Source organism: Pyrgilauda ruficollis, unplaced genomic scaffold (genome assembly GCF_017590135.1).
Source record: "Pyrgilauda ruficollis isolate IOZ18807 unplaced genomic scaffold, ASM1759013v1 scaffold279, whole genome shotgun sequence".
In the NCBI taxonomy this organism is placed as follows: domain Eukaryota; kingdom Metazoa; phylum Chordata; class Aves; order Passeriformes; family Passeridae; genus Pyrgilauda; species Pyrgilauda ruficollis.
In genome coordinates this window covers 136,832-156,856 of record NW_024524144.1, presented here as the reverse complement: position 1 = coordinate 156,856, position 20,025 = coordinate 136,832, and the positions used below count along the sequence as shown (strand labels likewise).

The following is a 20,025-nucleotide window of genomic DNA, read 5'->3' as shown; positions in this document are numbered from 1 at the left end:
CAAATTAGCAGACTCAGTCATACCCTGCCCACACTCTCACTTTTAGATCCTATTTTCTACCTCATTACTTGGCAGCCACCATTTATAGGTAAATGAGTTTGGAAACAGGGAGCATTATGTTAACAGAGACTTGCTGGGAAAGCAAGTCTAGCAACAGTGTCTCCCTTAGCTCCAGAAGGGAAATGAGAGCTACAGGAGCAGTTTTAGCAATGTACAATGAGACAAACACTTCAGTGGCAAGGAACAAGGAATGCTTGCTTCACAAGCCCTGGTAAGTATTCAAGGGATATTTGATGTTGCGAACCTTCCTCCTGCCAGAGGATGTCTAGTGGAAGAAGCACTGATCATACATCTAACAAATGTTTCATCCTACATTTAGTATCCAATAGCACATCTCAAGAGGACACATACAAGGTCATTATCACAACTAAAAATAACAAGAGGCTCAGCTAGAGATTTTTACATGATAAACAACAAAAAAAAAAAAACATCTGCTTACATTTAAAGATTGTAAAGAGAATCTGAAGTAAAGCAGAACACAAGGCAAGCACAAGCAGGTTTGACTACAGAGGCTTCCTGCTAAGTGCAAAATGGGGGACAGAGATACTCCCATTAGAAAGAATGTGAATATCAAAAATCTTAGCCTCAAAAGATACCAATTATGTTACCATCTGAAAGAGAGAAATCCTCATGTTGCCGATCCTGGACTGACAGAGAGAGGGGTTCTTCTAGATTTATGAAGCCTTTCAGCCCATCAGGCTTTGGCTGAAGCATTTCACTAGCCAGGCTAACACATTTTTTATTTTATTTCACTTGCAAGCTTTGCTCCTCAGCTTCCTACCCACCCCTCTAAATCTTAAGCCCTGGTAAGATTATATTTATACTATATTATATTACTACAAAATTAGTTTAATGAGAGGGCAAGAATGGAGTCAGTGGGCTGTGGTTCACCACCTCCAGAAAGCCCAGAGACCCGTAAGTGTGGGGAGTAGACACAGTCCAAGTAGATCTGTACTTAGGAGTCAGCTGCAGAAGCTGTGATGAAGAAGTAGGGCAAAGTTGCTCAGCTCTCAGCATGGACAAGCCACCCCTGAGTGCACAGAGAGAAGTGTATCCTGCAGATATTCACCTCCCAGTAGCTGTCAAATACAGGATTTTTCCGCCCTTGATTAAAGCAGAAGCCCTACATCCACAACAGAAGTGCCAACAAATGTTTTTCCCAGCAGGCTGAAAAATCAATAGAGCTTTCAGAAAATGCACTCTCTCCAAAGCAGCACTGAGGAGGCAGAACAGAAATCATTACCCTTTACACTGACTGTGATGTAAGGATCAATGCACTGTCCAGCATCTTTGAGACCAATTTTCTCTATGTTGATGGTGAGTAATGTCATCCCGGGTTCAGATGGCAATCTGGGCAATAAAGTACCTGGAAAGAGTAAAGCATATTATTAACCCTTGGTGTCATCTCACAGCAGAGGTCTCATTTGTCCCATCTTCTCTCATGGAAGATGCTGTTCTTAGGGGGTTGAAACTTCAAAGATTCCTATCCCAGTAGTACACACCACTATGGGAATGTCTGTGCACAGACACACAACATCCTTTGATAGATTTCAAAGCCCCCCAGAAAAAACTCAGGACTGCCACAAGTCAAATCAACTGATAAAAAACTAATGCCATAAGAATAGAGGCGAGGATTGTTTAAAGCATTATTTCTTGCCTTCATGCAGAATAACCCTTTATGGAATTCACTTGATAGCATTTTTGAGGATTAAATTTGGGAGGTTGGATTCAATCTGCAGTTGCAGGAGGTTTAGACACTTGATCAGGCGTCCAACCTGAACATGACTTGGCTCCACATTGAACATTTAGACTGGGAGATTAAGGAGGAAAACGGCATTACTGCAAATCACACAGAACATAAGGGAACCAGAAAACTGATTCTTAAGTAGGTGCTACTGGCCGCTACTTAAGGGTGTGGGGGGGGTGGAAATTAAGTGTTTGCATCCCTCAAGTTCCCATCTACCTAAAGGAAGGACTCCCCAGCTCTGCATTAAGAATTTTTAGCATCAAAACTTGGTGGTCAGTATAAATGAATCCTCACAGTGCTGAGGAAGACAGTGCAGCTGTCCAGACTGTTCAAACTCACTAAAAGTCATGCTATTCTGTCATCAAACATGGAGTAGGTTACTTCATGCTGAATTTAGCAAAAACTGGCACACTTCAAGCCCCTCTACCCTACTGGATAAACAAGCACCAGGATAGAAAATACTCAGGCTCATAAGCAAGATTGAGTTACAGTTTTGGTTTTCTAACAAAAAAAAAGAAGTTATCCTAAGGCTTGGGATCTAAACAATGTAATAATTTCCTTTCACAAGTCCAATATGGGTGTTTTCTTGACACAATTTTTTCCTCTCATCTGCTTGAGGAGCTGTGGAACCACAAAGATTTCATCTTATGAGAGACTGGCTTTGCAAGAGGGACCTCGCACTCTGCTCTGAGAACTACAGGTTCAACTTCAGCAAGATTTCATGAGCACTCCTGCATCCCTTCTCAGAATCATGAGCAAGACTTGAATTTCTATCTCTGATGCTGTGTGTTTCTGTGTTTTCTGTCCTGAAGTGACTCAGGGCCTCCAAAGCACTGTGTCCACACCTCTCGACACAGCAGAGCTCAGCCCAGTATTCTGAGCAGTGGGACAGGCTTATGACTTCAGTGGGACAAATGTTAGAGAGCAAACTTAGTAGAGAGCCCTCATGTCTGCAAAGCAGCTCATGCTTTAGTTAATCTTTCTGTTTCTTTCCTGAAGAGATGTTCAAATATAGAGTTCTTATTTCAATCTAAGTGAAGGCAGAAGCAAGCTTGTCTTCTCTTTGGCACAAACCTTTGCTCCATCATATGTCAGTTGTCTCCTAAAAGCAGCATGGCCCCCAAGAGCCAGGAATAACTACAGCCTTCAGCTTTCTCGTCCATCACTCCACCCACTTGACAGAAAAATCACCTGAAAGATGCCTCAGCCTAGTGTTTATTATAAAAATTCTGGCTTAAGAGAAATTATTCTGTTCTTGAAGAATGCTTTCCAGACTGTGTGAAATTGCAGAGTTGCAATGGACAGAAGGGTCAAAGTCTTCCAGGAGACAAGAGAACAGTAGGACAGAGTATCTAAGGAACACTGCTTCCTTCCTGCCCTAGCAGGAGGAACAGCCAAGCCAGCAGTGGACTAGAGCAGCTGACTGTAATCTGCCTCACATGACCCACAGCCCCAGGCAGGTCTTTGCTGGAGCCTCTGCAGCTAGAGTAGGTGACAGTGCCCTCTCCATGGTACAGCTTTCCTGGGCTGGGCACCACCCCTCTGTCAGCCACCATGGCCTGGGGCCCTGAGGAGGCTCACATTGAGGCCTTTCAGGAGAAAGCTGCAGCCACACCAGACACAACCACAGGGCATCTCTGCCAGAGGGGGATGGGAGCATCTGCAAATGAAAAGTGTCCTCCTCCAAGTAGGTTTCAGGGACAGACAGTGAGCCAGCCCAGCTGCCCATTGCCACCAAGACACAGGCATTCAGGCTCTCCACTCCCAAATCCCAGTTCAGTGAAAGGGGAAAAAAGTGCTAAGTCTCCTACTGGGCTCACAAAGTGAAATGGCTCATAGAAGAGCACAGCACTGGAATAAAGTCATGTATAACCAGGAGAAAGGCAGGAAACCTTTGCTGTTAGAGGCAGCAAGCCATTGGTCAGTTCATTGCTCCACAAAGCACAGAAGTCTAACTACACAAATACTCTTTGTGTAAGATTTCCCATAAAATCCAGCTACACCTACCCTTGGCTACACCACAACCCAGAACCTCTTCATTAGTACAGCAGGACCTCTAGAGAGCTGTTTGAATCAACAAACATGACCTTTCCTTTTCTACTTACTGAAGGCAAATGAAGACCAACAGATAGGTGCCCAGTTGTGTGATTGTTACCAAAAGTTGTCTTGTGAAGATTGGCACTAAGAGCTGGATGAAGAAGACCACAGCTACATGAACGTGAGCACAGAAATTACTGTACATACTAAAAGGTTCTCATACCTTTGTTGGCTCCTGGGTTAGATGAATGGGGCAACGTGATAACGATGAAGCCATGCATGGAAAAGACAAGACCATGGTCAGTTAGACAGTCCACACTATGGATTAAAGGCACATCAAAGCAAGGAGTGCAACACAACTCTGTCAGTTTCAGATAGGGAAAGTTCACTTTACTCATATGGCTCACCCCAGAGCTGCAAAATGCTTTTGTTTGAGTCTTCCTGCTGTACTTGGGACAGTCAGAAGGCATGTCCATAAAAGGATTTATCATGGTGAGTAACAAGGATCGAGACAGCAAATGTTAGCCATCATGTTAGCCTTTTTGGGAGCTTGACATGAACAGCTGTGGACTGTGCCTGTCCACATCAGGTCAGCCTGCAGGGGCCATTTCAGCACTGTGCTTGGGATCACATCTGAGTATCATCTGTTTTCTCTAGCGTAAGTAATGCAACACCCCAGCTCTTTTAACAATTATTCCAGTACTGGTTTCCTTACTTATCTCATTCCTGAAATACAAAGTTTGCCAGCCAGCTCTGAAACTAGAAACTTGTTTCTTCTGCACAGAAATTACACCAGGAACTAAAGGAACCAGGAACACTAAAGAACCTTTGTTACAACATTTAAATTAACAAAACCTGAAACTACAGGAAGACCTTCTCTAGAATCTGTTGGTATAACCAGTTCTACAAAGTGCTTTCACATGGACAAGGACTTCAGCATGAAAATGAAAACCCCCCTCTTTCTCCTCTCACAGCCTGGCTTCACTCTAAGCCACTGTCTCACCAAACAATGCAACACAATAATAAGCAGCAACAATTTCCCACATCTCTAGAAAGATGTGCTGCTCCTTGCAGTAGAAACATTGCCACAATCTATATTTGAACACATTTGAAATGCTTCACATAGTTAAAGTGTACCAGGATGAAAATATCGAGTCTGAGTCAGGATCAAAGGCTAATTCTTTGAGGTAAGTGGTACCACCCTCACAGGTTCTCTATATAACTGTTTCACAGTAATATATTGTTTGCTGGGAAAAAAAAATTCACTGGCCACCCTTGTGGTTTTCCAGTACAGCATTTAGGGTTTGTTTACATGAGCCTGTAGCTTCCCACCCAAACTTTTCAAATCACAGGTGGAAAAAGAACCTTTTTAAAGCCAGAGCTCAGAGATGCTACAGAGGCTGGCATGGCAAGGCTAGTGCCCCTACCTGGAACTCTAGCAGGAAAAGAGTTTGGAGAGCCTGCTCCAGCTCCTCCTTCCTCATCATCCTCCTCAAACTCCAAGTGTTCCTCTTCTCCAGGTGCTAAAATCTTCCTGTAAAACACAAGAAAGAAGAAATGAGACCAACACTCACTCATCACCCGGCTGTCAATTCACAAGCCAGCACATGAGCATGGACAATACTCTTTAATGTCATTTTATACTTCTTAACTTCTACCTCTACCTACAGACTTTGACAGAGATTGCAGGAGCTCAGACCAATAGAAAGCACAGAGCCTAAAGCCAGGAGATGACACTGGAAATTACAGAGAGATGTAGGGATGCACCAAGTACTGATTTCATCAAAAGTATGGTCTTGATTTTTAGTGGTACCTAGACAAACAGAGTTTGAAAGTTCTTTTATTAACCCATTTACACAAAGCAGTCTGGCAAGCAGATGGCTCTAGAAATGTTTCAGGTACACACCAGGCCCAGACTGTACTCCCTTTCAAGTACATATCTTTACATGAAGTGATGTGCAAGAAGTTCTCTCTTACCTGAGTGGGACAGGCTGAACATCAAAGGGGAACTCCTTATTGTAAGTGAGGATATTCTTTAAGACTGCAGAGAAGAGAAAAAATAAAAATCCATCTCATAAACCAGCATTAATTCTACTATTTTGCGCAGCTATGTCCATTCTGACAGCATCTTCACACACAAATAATAATAATAATAAAATTCTTAAAATAATAAGATCATACAAAAAACACCCCTCTTCTCAGATGTTTTAAACACCAGCACAACTATGACCAAAGTTATATCACTATAACATTCAGACAGGTGAACTGCAACTGCAGTACAAGATTACTACTAACACACCCACACAGACAGATAAGATAAATTTGGCAATAACCAAAATCTTAATGAGAAAAAGCTACAGCCCCTGGGGTGAGGGTAGCAATCTTTGGCGGCTATTGAGAGCAGGGTGGTGGCATTACTGGCACCAGCTCCAAACAGACTGAGATCACCTGAGCTGACACATGTGGGTGCACATTCAGGCAGCCACCATGGGAGACCAAGTGTGCTGCTAGCACAAAGGTTTGGTGAGATTTTCTACTTCTTCAGTCATGTGTTTTGGGGTTTTGTTTGGTGGTGGCGATGCCTTTGTTTGTGTTTTCTTTTTATCTGCCCTCATATATCTGGGCAGATTGCTAAAATTCAGGAGAGATAAAGTACAACATCTGGGCACCAAGCCCCAGAGACATCACCTATACTTTCAGAATTTCATGCAGAATGGCTTTGCTGTTTATATTGGAAATTTGCTCGCATTTTATTAATCCAAACTTTAGCTGCCATTTCCAAACATAACTACCAGTGAAAGAGAAACTTCCAAAGATATGTGAAAGAAATAAGCATTTCAACATGGCTAAAGGGCCTAAAAATTCACAAGAGGAAACCTGCAGGGAGAGGCACTCTCCCACCAGACAATGAATATCCCAGACTGGTAGGGGGAGCAGAGAGAAAAACCCCTGACACCCCTCAGAGAGCTTCACTTCACCATAAGCACTCTCAGAGCAGAGGAATTCTCCCCTTAAGACTTCTGAATGAAAACAAAACTCTTTTTAAACAACATTGAGATTACACAAATACCAAGAGGTAGCTAAATACCAGTTATGCTTAAATTCCATTGCCAGGCCCCTCTGAGCACACTACAACTCAGCCAGTGCAGGAGAGCTTCCCTGTCTGCCTTCACATTTCCATCATCCAGCCTGGGCTCCTGCATTAGCTTACTAGACACCATCTGAATGCTCTAAGAATAAATTATTCCTCTGGGAAACTATAAAGAAACCAAAAAGTCTTTCCAGTCTTTACTCACACTGATTTTTTTCTGATTTTTGTGCTACAACATGAGAGGTTAACCAGTGCCTGATCCCAGCCAGTCACAATACATAAATACAGAGAAAGATTTAAAGTGCATTCAGTCAGAGCTTTGATGAGAGACAAAACTGACACCATGTCTCTCTCTCCAAAGACTTCTGCTCTGAGTAACCAGTAATGCAGATCTCAACATGAATCTGAAGAATCACAGCCAATTCCTACCAGAAAAGCAGCTGATCAACAGCAGACAGTCATCTCCCAGTGCTGCTGAGGTTCAGGAAAAGAAGGCAATTTTTATTACTCTCAGAATTCCCCAGCTCTCAGAGATATACCTCATATCAGAAAGTGAAACTACCCCAGGAGGAAAACCTTAGTGAAGTGAGATCTCTTACAGATCATAGGCACATTAAACAGAAGAGACAGGCGTCACAGTAGCTCTCCTCCCACTTTCCAAAGGTTCACAAGTGCTAGACTCCTTTCTTCTACTAATCAGGTCCCCTTACAAGCAAAAAAGCCCTCCTCCTAATTCATTTCAGGCATCACTAGAGGGCCCAAAGAGCTCTACTGACACGAGCCCAGGCAAGAGGCAAACAGTTCTACAGCACCTAAAATCCTGCAGCTGCTGCCTGAGGCTGAGCACCCCTGTCCTGCCAGGAACAAATGTGGTGCTGAATATTCAGCATAGAAGCAGAGCCTCTTGCCTTTTGCTGCACAAAGCTGTGGCTCAAGTTTTTAAACAGCTTTCAATTCTTGTCTCACCACCAATGGCAAATAATTTTGCAAAGTAGTAACACAGCAATTTACGTGCTCCTTTAAAGATCAACAGGATAAGCAACAGGTCCACTGCACTCAGCCTGGTGAAATACTTATTCAAAGCCACAGAGAAAAAGCTAAGCAATAAAACTTGGAGGAAAAGGAAAATCCTCTTTGCATCTGCCAAAAGTATGAGCTTCAGTTGATTCAAATAAAAATACCAGATCACAGGAAAAAAAATTAGGTTACTATGAACAGGAATCTCCCTTGTAATGCTGTGTGAGACATCCAAGCTTTAAAAGGCTGGTTTGAACTTTTTTGGATCTCTGTTTCATTTTCAAAAACACAATTACCTCTGGGAAAAAAAAGCCCTTCCCCTCTGTAATGTTGCTGCTTGAGAATATGATTCCCAGAAAATTCTCCACAAGTGCAACTAATGGATTGCAACATCATGGCCTCCATCTGTGCTGCATTGCCAACAGAAATCTTTTTAAAATAGTGTTCTACAGGCTCTTGCACAGAAGTTGCCTTTTCTTTCATGACTTTGGACAGTCTCACTTTGATTTGCATAGAATCACAGAATCTCCCGAGTTGGAACGGACCCTCAAGGATCATCACAGTCCAGCTCATGGCTCTGCACAGAACACCCCAGGGATCACACCATGAGCCTGAAAGCATTGTCCCTTCTTGAACTCTGTCAGGTGGGTGCTGTGACCACTTCCCTGGGAATCCTCTTCCAGTGCCCAACCACCCTCTGGGTATAGCACCTTTTTCCTGATCTCCAACCTAAACCTCCCCTGACAACTTCAGGCATTCCCTCAGGTCCTGTCTCTGTCATCACAGAGCACAGATCAGTGCCTGCCCCTCATAAGGAAGTTTTAACAGCAGTCTCCTCCAGCCTGAACAGATGAAGTGACCTCAACCACTTCTCATAAGGTTAGCCCTCGAGGCCCTTCACCATCCTCACAGTCTGATTTTATCAGTAGTTGGCTCTTTCTTGAAAATTTTCAAAAGAAATTATCAACCTAAGCTAGAAAATCAGGACACATTAACTTGGTAAAGACTACTGTCCATTTAGGTTTTCTGTGACAGTGATTTTTTCTGATAGCCATACTTTTTTTTCTTTTAAATAAACAACATAAAATAATTCAGACACCATGCTCCCCAGTACAACCCAGTACCCACTTGTCTTATAATTATCACTCAGGCACAAGGGATGTCCCAGCCCATCCATTTGTACTGCGCATTCTAACACTGGTATAAGCTTCCACAAAGAAATCTATTTGAAATCCAGTGTGTTAACAATGACTTCACACAGTGCAGCCTCAAAAGAGCTATTTGTATGTATGGAACCACCTGTAGCATTATTCCAGCACAAACTATTCAGTGACAAATTCTATAAACAAACAGAAGTAGCCAACTGCTTCACTTTCCAATCTGCATGAAATGCAAGCTCAAATAGAAAAAGTCAGAACTCAACAGCACAAGATTAAGGGAAAAGAAAAAAGGAAATCTAAGGGTCCTGGTTGTTATAACAACACCAAAATCATTCTGACAGCTTCAGGCACAAAAGTAATTAAAACAAGCCAAATTGTGTGAATAGCTGTTTTTGCTCCACCCTAATGGAATGGCTTGACCTAACAAAGGAATCACTTATTTACATTGCCAGCCCAGATTTTTTTAGCTTTTTCTGGTGGGATGCAAAAGAAAAGTGACAACATGCAAACCAAAACACTTCACAGTGCATTTTATGAAATGGTTGGTATTGGCCTGATTAAGATTTATTCTATTCAAGACACACTTAAAAACCACAAAAACAAAGGCACAATTCAGAAAGAAAGAGGCCAGAACCATCCAAGACAGCAGCATTAGGAACATCAGTGTTCAATTGTTGTTGTAGAAGCACCTGTTCTCCTCCAAGGAAAATAACTCAGTGTATTTGAAAACTGATGGCCACACACTCTTTCTCAGTTTTAATATAGTTGCTTGTTGTATGAGGTATGGGCTGAGTGCACTTCACACTGCTGAGCAGTTTTTTTGACAGCAAAAAACCAATTCTGTGATGGAGGGCAAGATAAGCAACAGGACTGTTGCACCATAATTGAAATTTTGGACAAGATTCCTGTCTCTCTTCCATCACTCAGTCATTCACAGGGCATTTGCACAATGAAGTCTAAAATCCACAGTCATTCAATGATTACAATATTTTAAATACTTTGTAAACAGCGCGCAGCAAAATCTACAGAAAAATCCAAGTCAGAATTCAGAAGCCAGACGTGCAATATGTAGAGTGAGGAAGACCAAATATTCCAACACACAGTTAAATCCTTTCCTGAGTTATGGTCTCCACCCATAAGACCCAGCAGTTTTGTAACACACCTTCACTTTGCACTTTCAAGGAACAGTTTAAAAGCATTTGGACTCTATGTTGTGGTAGAGATATTAGGAAGCTTAGCTCAATGCTCCACCTCTTAACAAGCTCCCCTGTAGGATCCTGTGCAGAGAAGCTCAGCCTACTCATGAAGGGGAAACACTTGCCTGCCTATCATATTTATCTCCAACATGCTGCTTAATCTAACAATTGTGTCATAACCAAAATAAAACCAACTTCAATCAGCATGAAAGAAGCTCTTCCACATTTCCTGTTCCCTGAGAATTGCAGAAACATTAACATTCAGGATAATATTGCTTAGATGTGGCAGCTCTAATCATAAGGATGCTTTGAGGAAAAAGCAGCCACTGTTACAGGAAAGAAAATTAAGCAGATAAATAGATACTTCCTATATGAAAAAGCTATTTCTGGATTGACATACCAAGACCTGACCCAGATTCAGCTGGAAAAAAACATCACACAAAACTCTTCAAAGACTGACTCACATCCTCATTTTGACTCTCACCTTCGCTGGTCTGGTAGCATTACAGTGGGAGGTAATAGGTGATTGGCTACCATAAGCACAAGTGAAATACTTTCAGAAGAAAAAAATAAATTTCATGCTGCAAGAAGGAAGACCACAAAGTGGTGAAATACAGTTCAAATAAGAAATGCGCAGGTAAATTATACAATGTACTACTGATAGCTTAAAATACTATTTTGTGCAAAAATTAGCAGCGCCCAAATTGCTTATTTGAAAATGAAGATGAATCTATTACCTGAAACATTTGGGTTACTGTACTTTCAAATTACTCACATTACATTCCTTAATACACATCAGATTTTCTCTGTGTGGTAACAGACACTTGGAATAAGCACCTAAACCCAGCATCACTGTTGAACTGCAGTGTGGTTAGTCAGTATTCCTGCTGCTGTCATGTTTTCCCCTGTCATGATAAATGGCATTCAAAATACAAAGATACCACTTACTTGGTTCCAACTTCTTCAGATCCTCAAGCTTAAACTCATCCTGTGACTGGGTGGACTAGGACAGTACAAAGAAAGAGTCAGATCTTCATATGCACCTTCCTCATCTCAGAATAAGCATGCAAGGTGCTTTCTTTGCTCAAGCACACCAAATTACTACAAAGCTACATCCCCCCAAAAAATCCCCCCAAAAAAAGGCAGGCTCACAGGTGAGGCAGAGACTACATTACTTCTCACTTATTAAGAACAAACTTGTCCAATATTCCAAGCTCTAATGAAATATAAATATTTTTAAACTAACTAGTTGTAAATTCTTCCTTACTGCACACAGGAACATTCATATTCCAAGACACGTGTCCAACATTGTGACACTGGCAGAAATAACAGTTCACAGGACGAACTTGACAAAACTCAGCTAAGAACTCACTGAAAATAGAAGACGAATTCCAATCTTTCTTTTCTCCAGCTCTCATGATGGTTTCCTCCTCTGTCTGTGGCACACACATGTACAGTTCTCAGTAAACCTATCTGACTTATTAATTCAACAGAGAAGTTCCTAACTTTTTATTCTGAGGTAGCTCACCAACAGTTTGGTAAGATTAGTTTATTCTGAGACAAGTGGCAGAGCTGGCATAAAAAGAAGTGGAAATAAGAGGACTGACACTGGACATTCTCTTCTGATTGGATGGTCAGGTCTTACCTATTATGTCATTGCACCCTTGGCATCCCTTAAGATTGCCCATTGCTTTCAACATTTAAGGTCCAATTAGATTTTTTTTCTTGATTTTGTCCAAGAGTGAATAGGGACCTCCTGCAAGACGATGTATAGTATCCTTATCTGTGTAAGGATACTAAAGCAGCTACACCCTTAGTGTTAGGAGAGTGGGAAAAGGTAAGCACACTCACTGCTTTAACCTCTGCTAAGAAACCATAACCTCCCCAAGTGAAGTGGGCAAGAAGTTCTTGTACCCTTTCAAAAGGTTATAAAATCCTTGACTTACTGCTGGGGAATCAACAGCAAGTAAGGCTGTTCTTGCATAACATCACCTCTCCAGCCTGGCAGGTTATGACATGGCTGCAGCTTCTGCTGCTGCTCCCAGATGTGACCTGACCCACAAAGCTGTTCCATAGTGGAACATGCAGGCCCTCCTCAAAGTCACAGTGACTCCAAGCAAATGAAACATTCTTCAAACACCCCAGGTTAGATCAAAATAGAACGACAGGTAGAGGTAACCAAACAATTCTTCAAATTCTACACAGCCTCAAGACTAGTCAGCCCCCATCTCATGAGTCCAGCACACTGTATCCCAGCCTTTCAGACAATTGCAGGCAGCACCTTGTCCAGCAAAATGAAGTACTTGGCAGTGCTGCTGGGAGTAACTTGATGCAAAATTTGCCTGTCATCACTCTTTCTTGGCAAAGAGGTAATCCACTAACCCAGACTGATTTATCCCTTCCCCATCCATGGTCTTTTGGAAATTTCTCTCACTTGTTTTTGTTTTGGGGATAAGCATGTGCTGAGAAAAAATGATATCCATGCCCATGACACCTACTTTCAATCCAGAAAAAAAGCCCAAAGAGTAGTTTACAAATTATTGTTTTCCCACATTTTCCTAGAGCACTGCCAGTTTTCATGACAGATAAAAAGTAATTTTTATTCTACACACACATTCTTCTTTCTGGTCTATTATGATTTGTGAAGCAGCTGAATAAGTCTAAGGGTCATTCTGGTGATTTTTTTAACCTTACACACATGTTAGGAAGAGAAACTAAACAGTTGAGAAGTATGAAAATGAGGCAGAGAACCAAAGACACAAAATGTGGAGTTAAATTCCTGTACAAGCACCAACACATAAGTACTTGCAGCCTTTCTTAAGGCAGTCACCTGGGCCATTGACAACAGCCTGGAAATTCCAAGTGTTCACTCCATTTTCAGAAGTTTGGGTATTTCTGAAGACAGTAAACAAGTTTTAAAAAGCTCTACAGCTTTTATTTGCTCCTAAAGTATGAAGTCAGGAAAAAGAGCTATACCTGTAAAGCTGCACTCCTCAGTTCCAAGCATGTTGCAATTTTAGCTATGGTTTTCTGAAATGGAAAAAAAAAAATTTAGTACTAAAACTGTATTTGTCCAGATTGACACTTTTTAAGAATGTAAAAACAGTTGCCTTTTTTTTGCAAAGGTTTCAGGTCTATTGTTCAGTACCAGACCATTGAGCATCAGAAGCTTTTTTTATAGACAAGCAGGATTTACTGAAAGCACAATAGATGAAAGACATCTGCCACTTAACTCCCCTCCCACAGCCCAACAACACAGATGGGGGCTCACTCTGCCGAAACTGTAATAATGCTTACCACATCACAAACTGTTTATAAACTCAACTGCTCTCAGGTGATAGGAGACTGAAAATAAAAAAAAATCCAAGCCAAGCAGCCTATTACCTCCTGAGAACCTCAGTGGCTTGTGCTGATTTGCCCTTTTAGGAGCCAAGCCTACAGCTCCCAACCTCAGCAGACCAAGTCCACCCACATCAGACATTAGAGCTGCCCAGTATCTCAGCCCTAAAAAAAACACAGCCCACTCCTGTGGGTTTTGGTGGGAGACAAAGCCTAAAGGTGGATTATCTTTCTAACTCTCTATTTTTGTGATTTTAAGAGATTTAAACTGTGAGTGAATCATGGAATATATGTCTGAATTCAAACTTGTCAGCAATCTAAAATATCTGTGAGCAGAACTGTGAAGTAATTTCTCATTTTCATTTAAAACTGCAGAAGAGAGGGAAGGGCTTCAGAATAGCTCATTGCAAGGAGTCTTGCTTTGAAGACAGTTTTAAGCTTTTATGTCTCACAAAGTAAGATGCTCCAACAAGTCACATTTGTTTCTGTTACTACCAGTGGAAATGAGGAGTTAAGACTTCCGTTAGTGACATGAAGAGGACACAATTGTATTTTTCCTGACCATCACAAGTTTGTTCATTGACTAAAACCTTTTTGTGAAGAAAAACTCAGACAATGTGCAGTAATAAGTGCCAGATATAAACTCAAAATACTCTGTGAAATATTTATAGGGCAAGAAAACCAGCAACAATGAAGCTATAAAGAAAAGAGGTTTACTTTCAAATTAAATTTCCCCCCAGAAGGAAGATTAAAGTTGAAATACACACTTGTAACTCATTCTCTCCTTTTAAATCAGGCAGTATAAAAACAGCTTCTCCACAAGATGGATGCAAGGTGAGGAAAAGATTTCCAAGAGCACAATTCTAGCATCAAAGAACTTCAAGAGTATGGGCACCTGGCAATCTATGCAGTGACAGTCAAATCCAAAAGGAGGGTTATATTTTTTGGACTCCAAGAGGTTGGTAACAGCAGATAAAAACTACGCTTGTTTTCAAAGGTGCCTCCCCCATCACCTGTTCTGGCTCTCCTGCAAAGTGGTGTCACAAATCCTTCTCAACCTGCTCCTAGGCCCCCAGTAATTTCAACTAAGTGACTGCAGTTTCAGTTCACCTTAGGCTACACTGAAAGTTGAAAGAGTTCAGGAGCTGAATCGTAAGTAAGTCACACATCAATACCTCAAGTGCAGAGCCAACAGCTGGAGCGTGCAAAAGCCTCAGATATCTGATTTTCATCTGCCACCACAGACTCATCAAAGTTTTTGAAGCCATTTCTCCCCAGCTGGCATCTCCCCTTAACACTGTTACAACATGGCACTAGGCCAGACTTCATATCTTCGTAATTTTTTATTACTGTCCATTGTATGGCAGTCTTTCAAAAACTTTAGTTCTTCTGAGCACCTTCCCAAAAAGCAGTGAGTGATGCCTATTAACACAGGACACATTGTTCAGTCAACAAATTTCCTCCTCCCCAAAATAAATTCTGCTAATACAACAGAGAGCCATGACTGGATCTCCAGCAAAGCTTGAAAAAATACAGGTATTTGGAAATAGCACAGAGAGTCCTGAGTTTACTTTGAGACTTTCAGACCAACACTGCATATGTGGGCGTTGTGGATTTGTTTACATGTACTGCCAGGCTGGGTGGGAGGACACAAAGTAGTACTGCAGAAGCAGATTCTCAGTCCCTAGAATGAGAACACACTACAGCCATCTAATCAGCTGCAGTATAACAAAAGGAATTACTTTTTCTATTTGTGAACATCTGGAAAACTATTTCTGCAAAGGCAGATTCCTAAAGAGGAAGGTGTGAAAAAATGTGTAAAAGAAAGGAGTCCACAGGTTCCCAAGGGAAGGGAGGGGAATCTCTGAGGTTTGACTACAGCTCCAGCATTTGCTAAAGTCCAGCTGTTCCAATGGTTAGGGTGTTGACTGCTGAGCAAAGAACATGCCCATTCTGTGTGAGATCAAAATTCCTCTTCTTGCACAACAGAAAGAGGGCTATAAATTTGCAGGGTACCAGCACACAGACTCTATGCCCCACCACAGAACCAGAACATGTAAACAGATTTTTACCTGGCTCTGCCCCTCCTGGTCTCTCTTTAAGCCCACACCATAAAAGAGGTGTCAAAAGCACTGCTCAACCCCTGTCTCCTGTGTCAATTCACCAATAATTCAACAACTCCACTACTCCCTATCCTGCAGATTCATAACTGTGTGTTCTGAAAACCGCCCAAACTAGGAACCCCCTCACAGAACAAAGAGCAATACAAAATGTGTGTCCTCCGGCTCCTAGGAGCTGAAGGGCAAAAATGGCTCTAGAAACAGATTAAAGTAAGAGAGTTTGGGAGTCTTAAAATAGTAAAGAATAGGTTTTATATGGAATCTATTGAAATACGGCAAGCTCCCAGCAGGCATTATTCATAACTATTTTTTAAGGGACCACACCCAACCCAAAAGTTAAAAATGCAGCTAAATACTGCTATCATTTTCAGCTGCAACTATCCCTGCTGCAAAGGCTCCTCTTTGCAGCAGGGAAAACATTCTGCATCTCATTAGAAAGACTGAAGCCATAATTAACTTAGCTAGTTTAAAATAGTTTAGATTCTGTTTTACATAAACTTGTGATTAGAATGGGGAAAAGTAAGTTGATCTCATAGTCAAGGTTTCTTCAGAGGAATTGCATGAGTAAGGACTGTGCTAACTGTAATGCAGGCAAAGACGTTTGCACAAAGAGCCAGAGCAGAGCTTGGCTTTAACCAGAGTTTAGGCTGTTAGAAAACCAGCAGTTTAATGAATCATACTGAGACTGTTCAACAGTGCTCATATTTCAGCAAGTTATCATGCTTCAAAAGCAAGATTTTCTGATGAAAACTCTGATGAAAACTCAGCCTAGCACAAAAACAGTTACACAAGAAGCAACAACTGTAGTTGGAAGAGGGCTTTAAGGGTCACATTTATTGCACAGAGAACTGGGTGAGAGTAACTGTAGCTGGAGGCAAACTGAAAGACACAGCCAAACCTAACTGGAATAATTCCCATCACAAAACACAGTAGTTGCTCATGAATGAAGATGGGATTTTTAAAGAATGGAGGTAAAACAGTGAACAGCAGTATTCAAAATGTTAAGACTGAGGTAAATTCACCAGGAGCTGTAACTCTTCATATTCCACACATGCTGCCTCTCAGTGACAAAACTGTTGCACAGCCTCTTTGTAGCTGTTGAAGGGAGACTAAACACAATGATTTGCTGTTTACAGGATCTGCAGAGAAATTCTTCAATAAAATTCACAATCACTAATTAAGAGTTCAGCACTGTCAATTACTCAAGACAGAGAACGAAAAATACAGAATTATGTCCAGTAATAGTTGTAAGATGACAACCCATCACAATTTGAAAATACAGAAGTGAACAACAAACTCTGGGGTATGCTCTATCAAGGCAAGTAGCATATAGTGTTTCAAAACTGATTCTTTAGGAGCAAAAATGGGAGATATGACTATTTAAAAGCCCAAATTCTTATCATAAACAATACATGCATTAGAAGATAAATGATAACTGGCTCACAGTATGACCAGGAAAGAAACTGGTGGTATCTGTCAAGTGTTCTAAGATTAACAGATTGTACGATTACATTAGCAAGTAACACACCATCAATTTTCATGTGGCCATATCTGCACTGTAACACCTGTGATTCATGAAATAAACCCAAATGTGGTAAAAGTTCATACAGACAGACAGGGATGAGGATTTGAACATAGTCTTGGTCCTTTCCTTGCAGCTGTAAAGAATGTAGCATCCCCTTGCTACAGAGGAATCACTGCTGAAATCCACCTTCACCACAGGGTAGGTCAAGTATGAAACGACAGCCTCACAATTCTCAGCAGTACGTAGGGTCCTTTGGAAAACAGCTGACTGAAAATCTACAAAAAAACTGCAATGAGGGTAGATCAAGCAAGTGGAAATCATAATCACCTTCATGGCCTTTCAATCTACAAAATTCTGCACGTAGCCTTGGCCAGTGACATCAGATGAGCAAACCCAGAAGGCTACAGACTTACAGATTCTTCCACAGATAAACAAAAACAAAACAAAACAAACAAAACAAACAAACAAACAAAAAGTGGCCCTTGTGCAACATCCAAAGCCGCAGAAAGTCAAGATATTAGGGAAAGAGATTTAGAGGTTTTGGGAACCAGGAGGAAAGAGCATGCTGGTGGGTGAACTGTCAGGAGAATAGTTGAGCAAAAGTTATTGATTTGTAGCTGATTTTTAGAAGGACAGGGGAAAAGAAGATACATTTCTGTTTAATAAAACCACTTACAAACCCAGTATGCACCAAGCCCTCCAGCTACATGCCATATGAATGATAATAGTGGTGATAGTAATTAGTCATACTGACTAATGATATACTGGATGAGCTCCTGCAGAAATAGGGAACACAAGCACAGCAAGGAGCTTTTACATCAGAGATTCTGCTGTGCAGAGTTTTAAGTGCTTTTTTTAAGCACTAGCAAAATTCTACCTTTTTTTTTTTTTTTTGGTGACTAGCATTCCTCATGGTAGAGGAGATAAAGTGCTCTTTCAACAAAATGTTGGGGAATTGGTTTATGCATGTGGCTAATGAAACAGGCACTGCTATTTGATAAACAGACTCAAAGATTCAGTGCATCAGCAACATAATGATTGGCAAAAACCAGCAAGTGATAAAAATGCCATCCTCTTTTAGAAATTATTTCAGCTTTAGAAACGGCTATCACTCTGCTAGGACCACCACCCATTACTTTTTTCTTTTCAGAAGACTGTTGCCTTAAGACATGACAGCACCTGTGCATGAAACATCTGAGGTCAGTTATCTCCACTTTCTGAGCCCCCCAGGCCTTCCCTCATGGCTGACCTCATTCACTTCCACAATCTGGTCCAAGATCCTTTTCATAAGACTCAGGGAACATCTGGAGGCAAACCCTGTGTGGTTCTGGTTCCCATACTCACTGGAGATGATGTCTCCAGAAGTGAGATTAACAGCTTTGCCTTCATGAAGTAACTACATTTTCAAAAGTCTCCACAGAGAAGAAACACACAGTAAAGATTACTCTAGCTGAGAATGATGGAGAAAGCTACCAGCAAGGGAGGGAGAGCAGAAGCATTCAAGGAATAAACAGCTGTCCAACATTAACAAGGCTCTCATGGCTGCTTACAAATCAGGAAAAGTGGACCAAATTCTTCTCCAAAATTATGGCTCCGTTTAATGCAATCATGAGCTTTATCATCTTTGCAGAAGGTAAGCAGAACATGGAAGACCAGGTCTTTGCTTTTCATATTGGTACACATAGAGGAAACAGCTACAAATCTCTTTCAGAGTCTATGTAAAGGTGCATTTCTTTGAGTTTCTTTATACACATCAAGTTCATCTCAAATTTCTGTAGCCAGCACCTGTTTTCAGGACTTACATTCCTAAGCACAGCTCCCATTGCTCTTGCATCCTATTACCACTGGGGAGACTCTGAGCTAGCAAATGTCAATTTTCAGGTAACAGCATTGCTAAAACAAGTGATTTTATGACATGAAAATCTGGAAATACATGTCTCTAGTTTTTTATTCCTAAGAAAAACATGCCTTTATAGAAGACAAGGAAATTTAGTAGGGGCTCATATCTCTAAAGATTTTATTTTGCAGTAAATGCTTGAGTGCATGAGTCCACTTAAATCCCATTACAGAACTGAAGTAGTATGTTGCTGAGACAAGAATCAGCCTTTTCAACTGAGGGGAGAGAGGAAGGAGTAAAGTAATTTCAATATTTTGAAAGATTATAAACAAATAACATTCTAAGAGGCTGCTAGGGAGTATTCTGCCAGGACCCTTCCCTGTCAGGTGTTACATGTTAAGCTTTCATCCCCCTAACACCCCTCACTGTCTGTAGTTCAAGATGTTTTGTATTCAGAACTCATGACATAAATTGTGCTAATGTTGAATAAGCAAGTTATCAAACATAAATCAAAAAAAAAAAAGAAACACAGGCCAGAGAAACAGGCCAGCATGCCTGACATTCAAAAGCACAGCAGAGCATCCCTCACATCTAACAACAGCAACCATTTTAGCCACTCTGGGCTCTGTTGCTGTTTGTGTACATTGAGGAAGGAACAAAGGTCTCATAAGGCTCTGACCTGCAAGATAAAAAAACATAACACACATCAACATCTATGAGTCAAACTTCTTGTCTGAGCAAACAGCAGTACTCACCTTTTGATCTTCTGTGAATTCCGAGCTGTTGTGCTGAGACTGTGCCTCTTTCTGGAGGTGCCTGGCTAATCTGGATGGGGGAAAAGAAAATTGTAAAGGGGGAACACAACACAAACACACACACCCCAGCTCCAGAAAATG

At 41.3% G+C, this 20,025-nt stretch overlaps 1 protein-coding gene across 2 annotated transcripts in view; it reads right to left on the bottom strand.

Moving 5' to 3' along the window:
- Positions 1–20,025, bottom strand: part of AIDA (axin interactor, dorsalization associated) — a 29,291-nt gene that overhangs the window by 5,415 nt on the left and 3,851 nt on the right. Inside the window, exons 2-8 of one of the 2 annotated variants that reach the window (XM_041471790.1) lie at positions 19,885–19,954; positions 13,285–13,338; positions 11,257–11,311; positions 5,822–5,885; positions 5,272–5,378; positions 4,068–4,079; positions 1,304–1,426 (exon numbers count right to left, since the gene is read on the bottom strand). In XM_041471790.1, coding sequence (XP_041327724.1) covers positions 1,304–1,426; positions 4,068–4,079; positions 5,272–5,378; positions 5,822–5,885; positions 11,257–11,311; positions 13,285–13,338; positions 19,885–19,954 — 485 coding nt within the window. The remainder of the gene's footprint in view (positions 1–1,303; positions 1,427–4,067; positions 4,080–5,271; positions 5,379–5,821; positions 5,886–11,256; positions 11,312–13,284; positions 13,339–19,884; positions 19,955–20,025) is intronic. The other variant, XM_041471791.1, reaches the window with a different exon arrangement.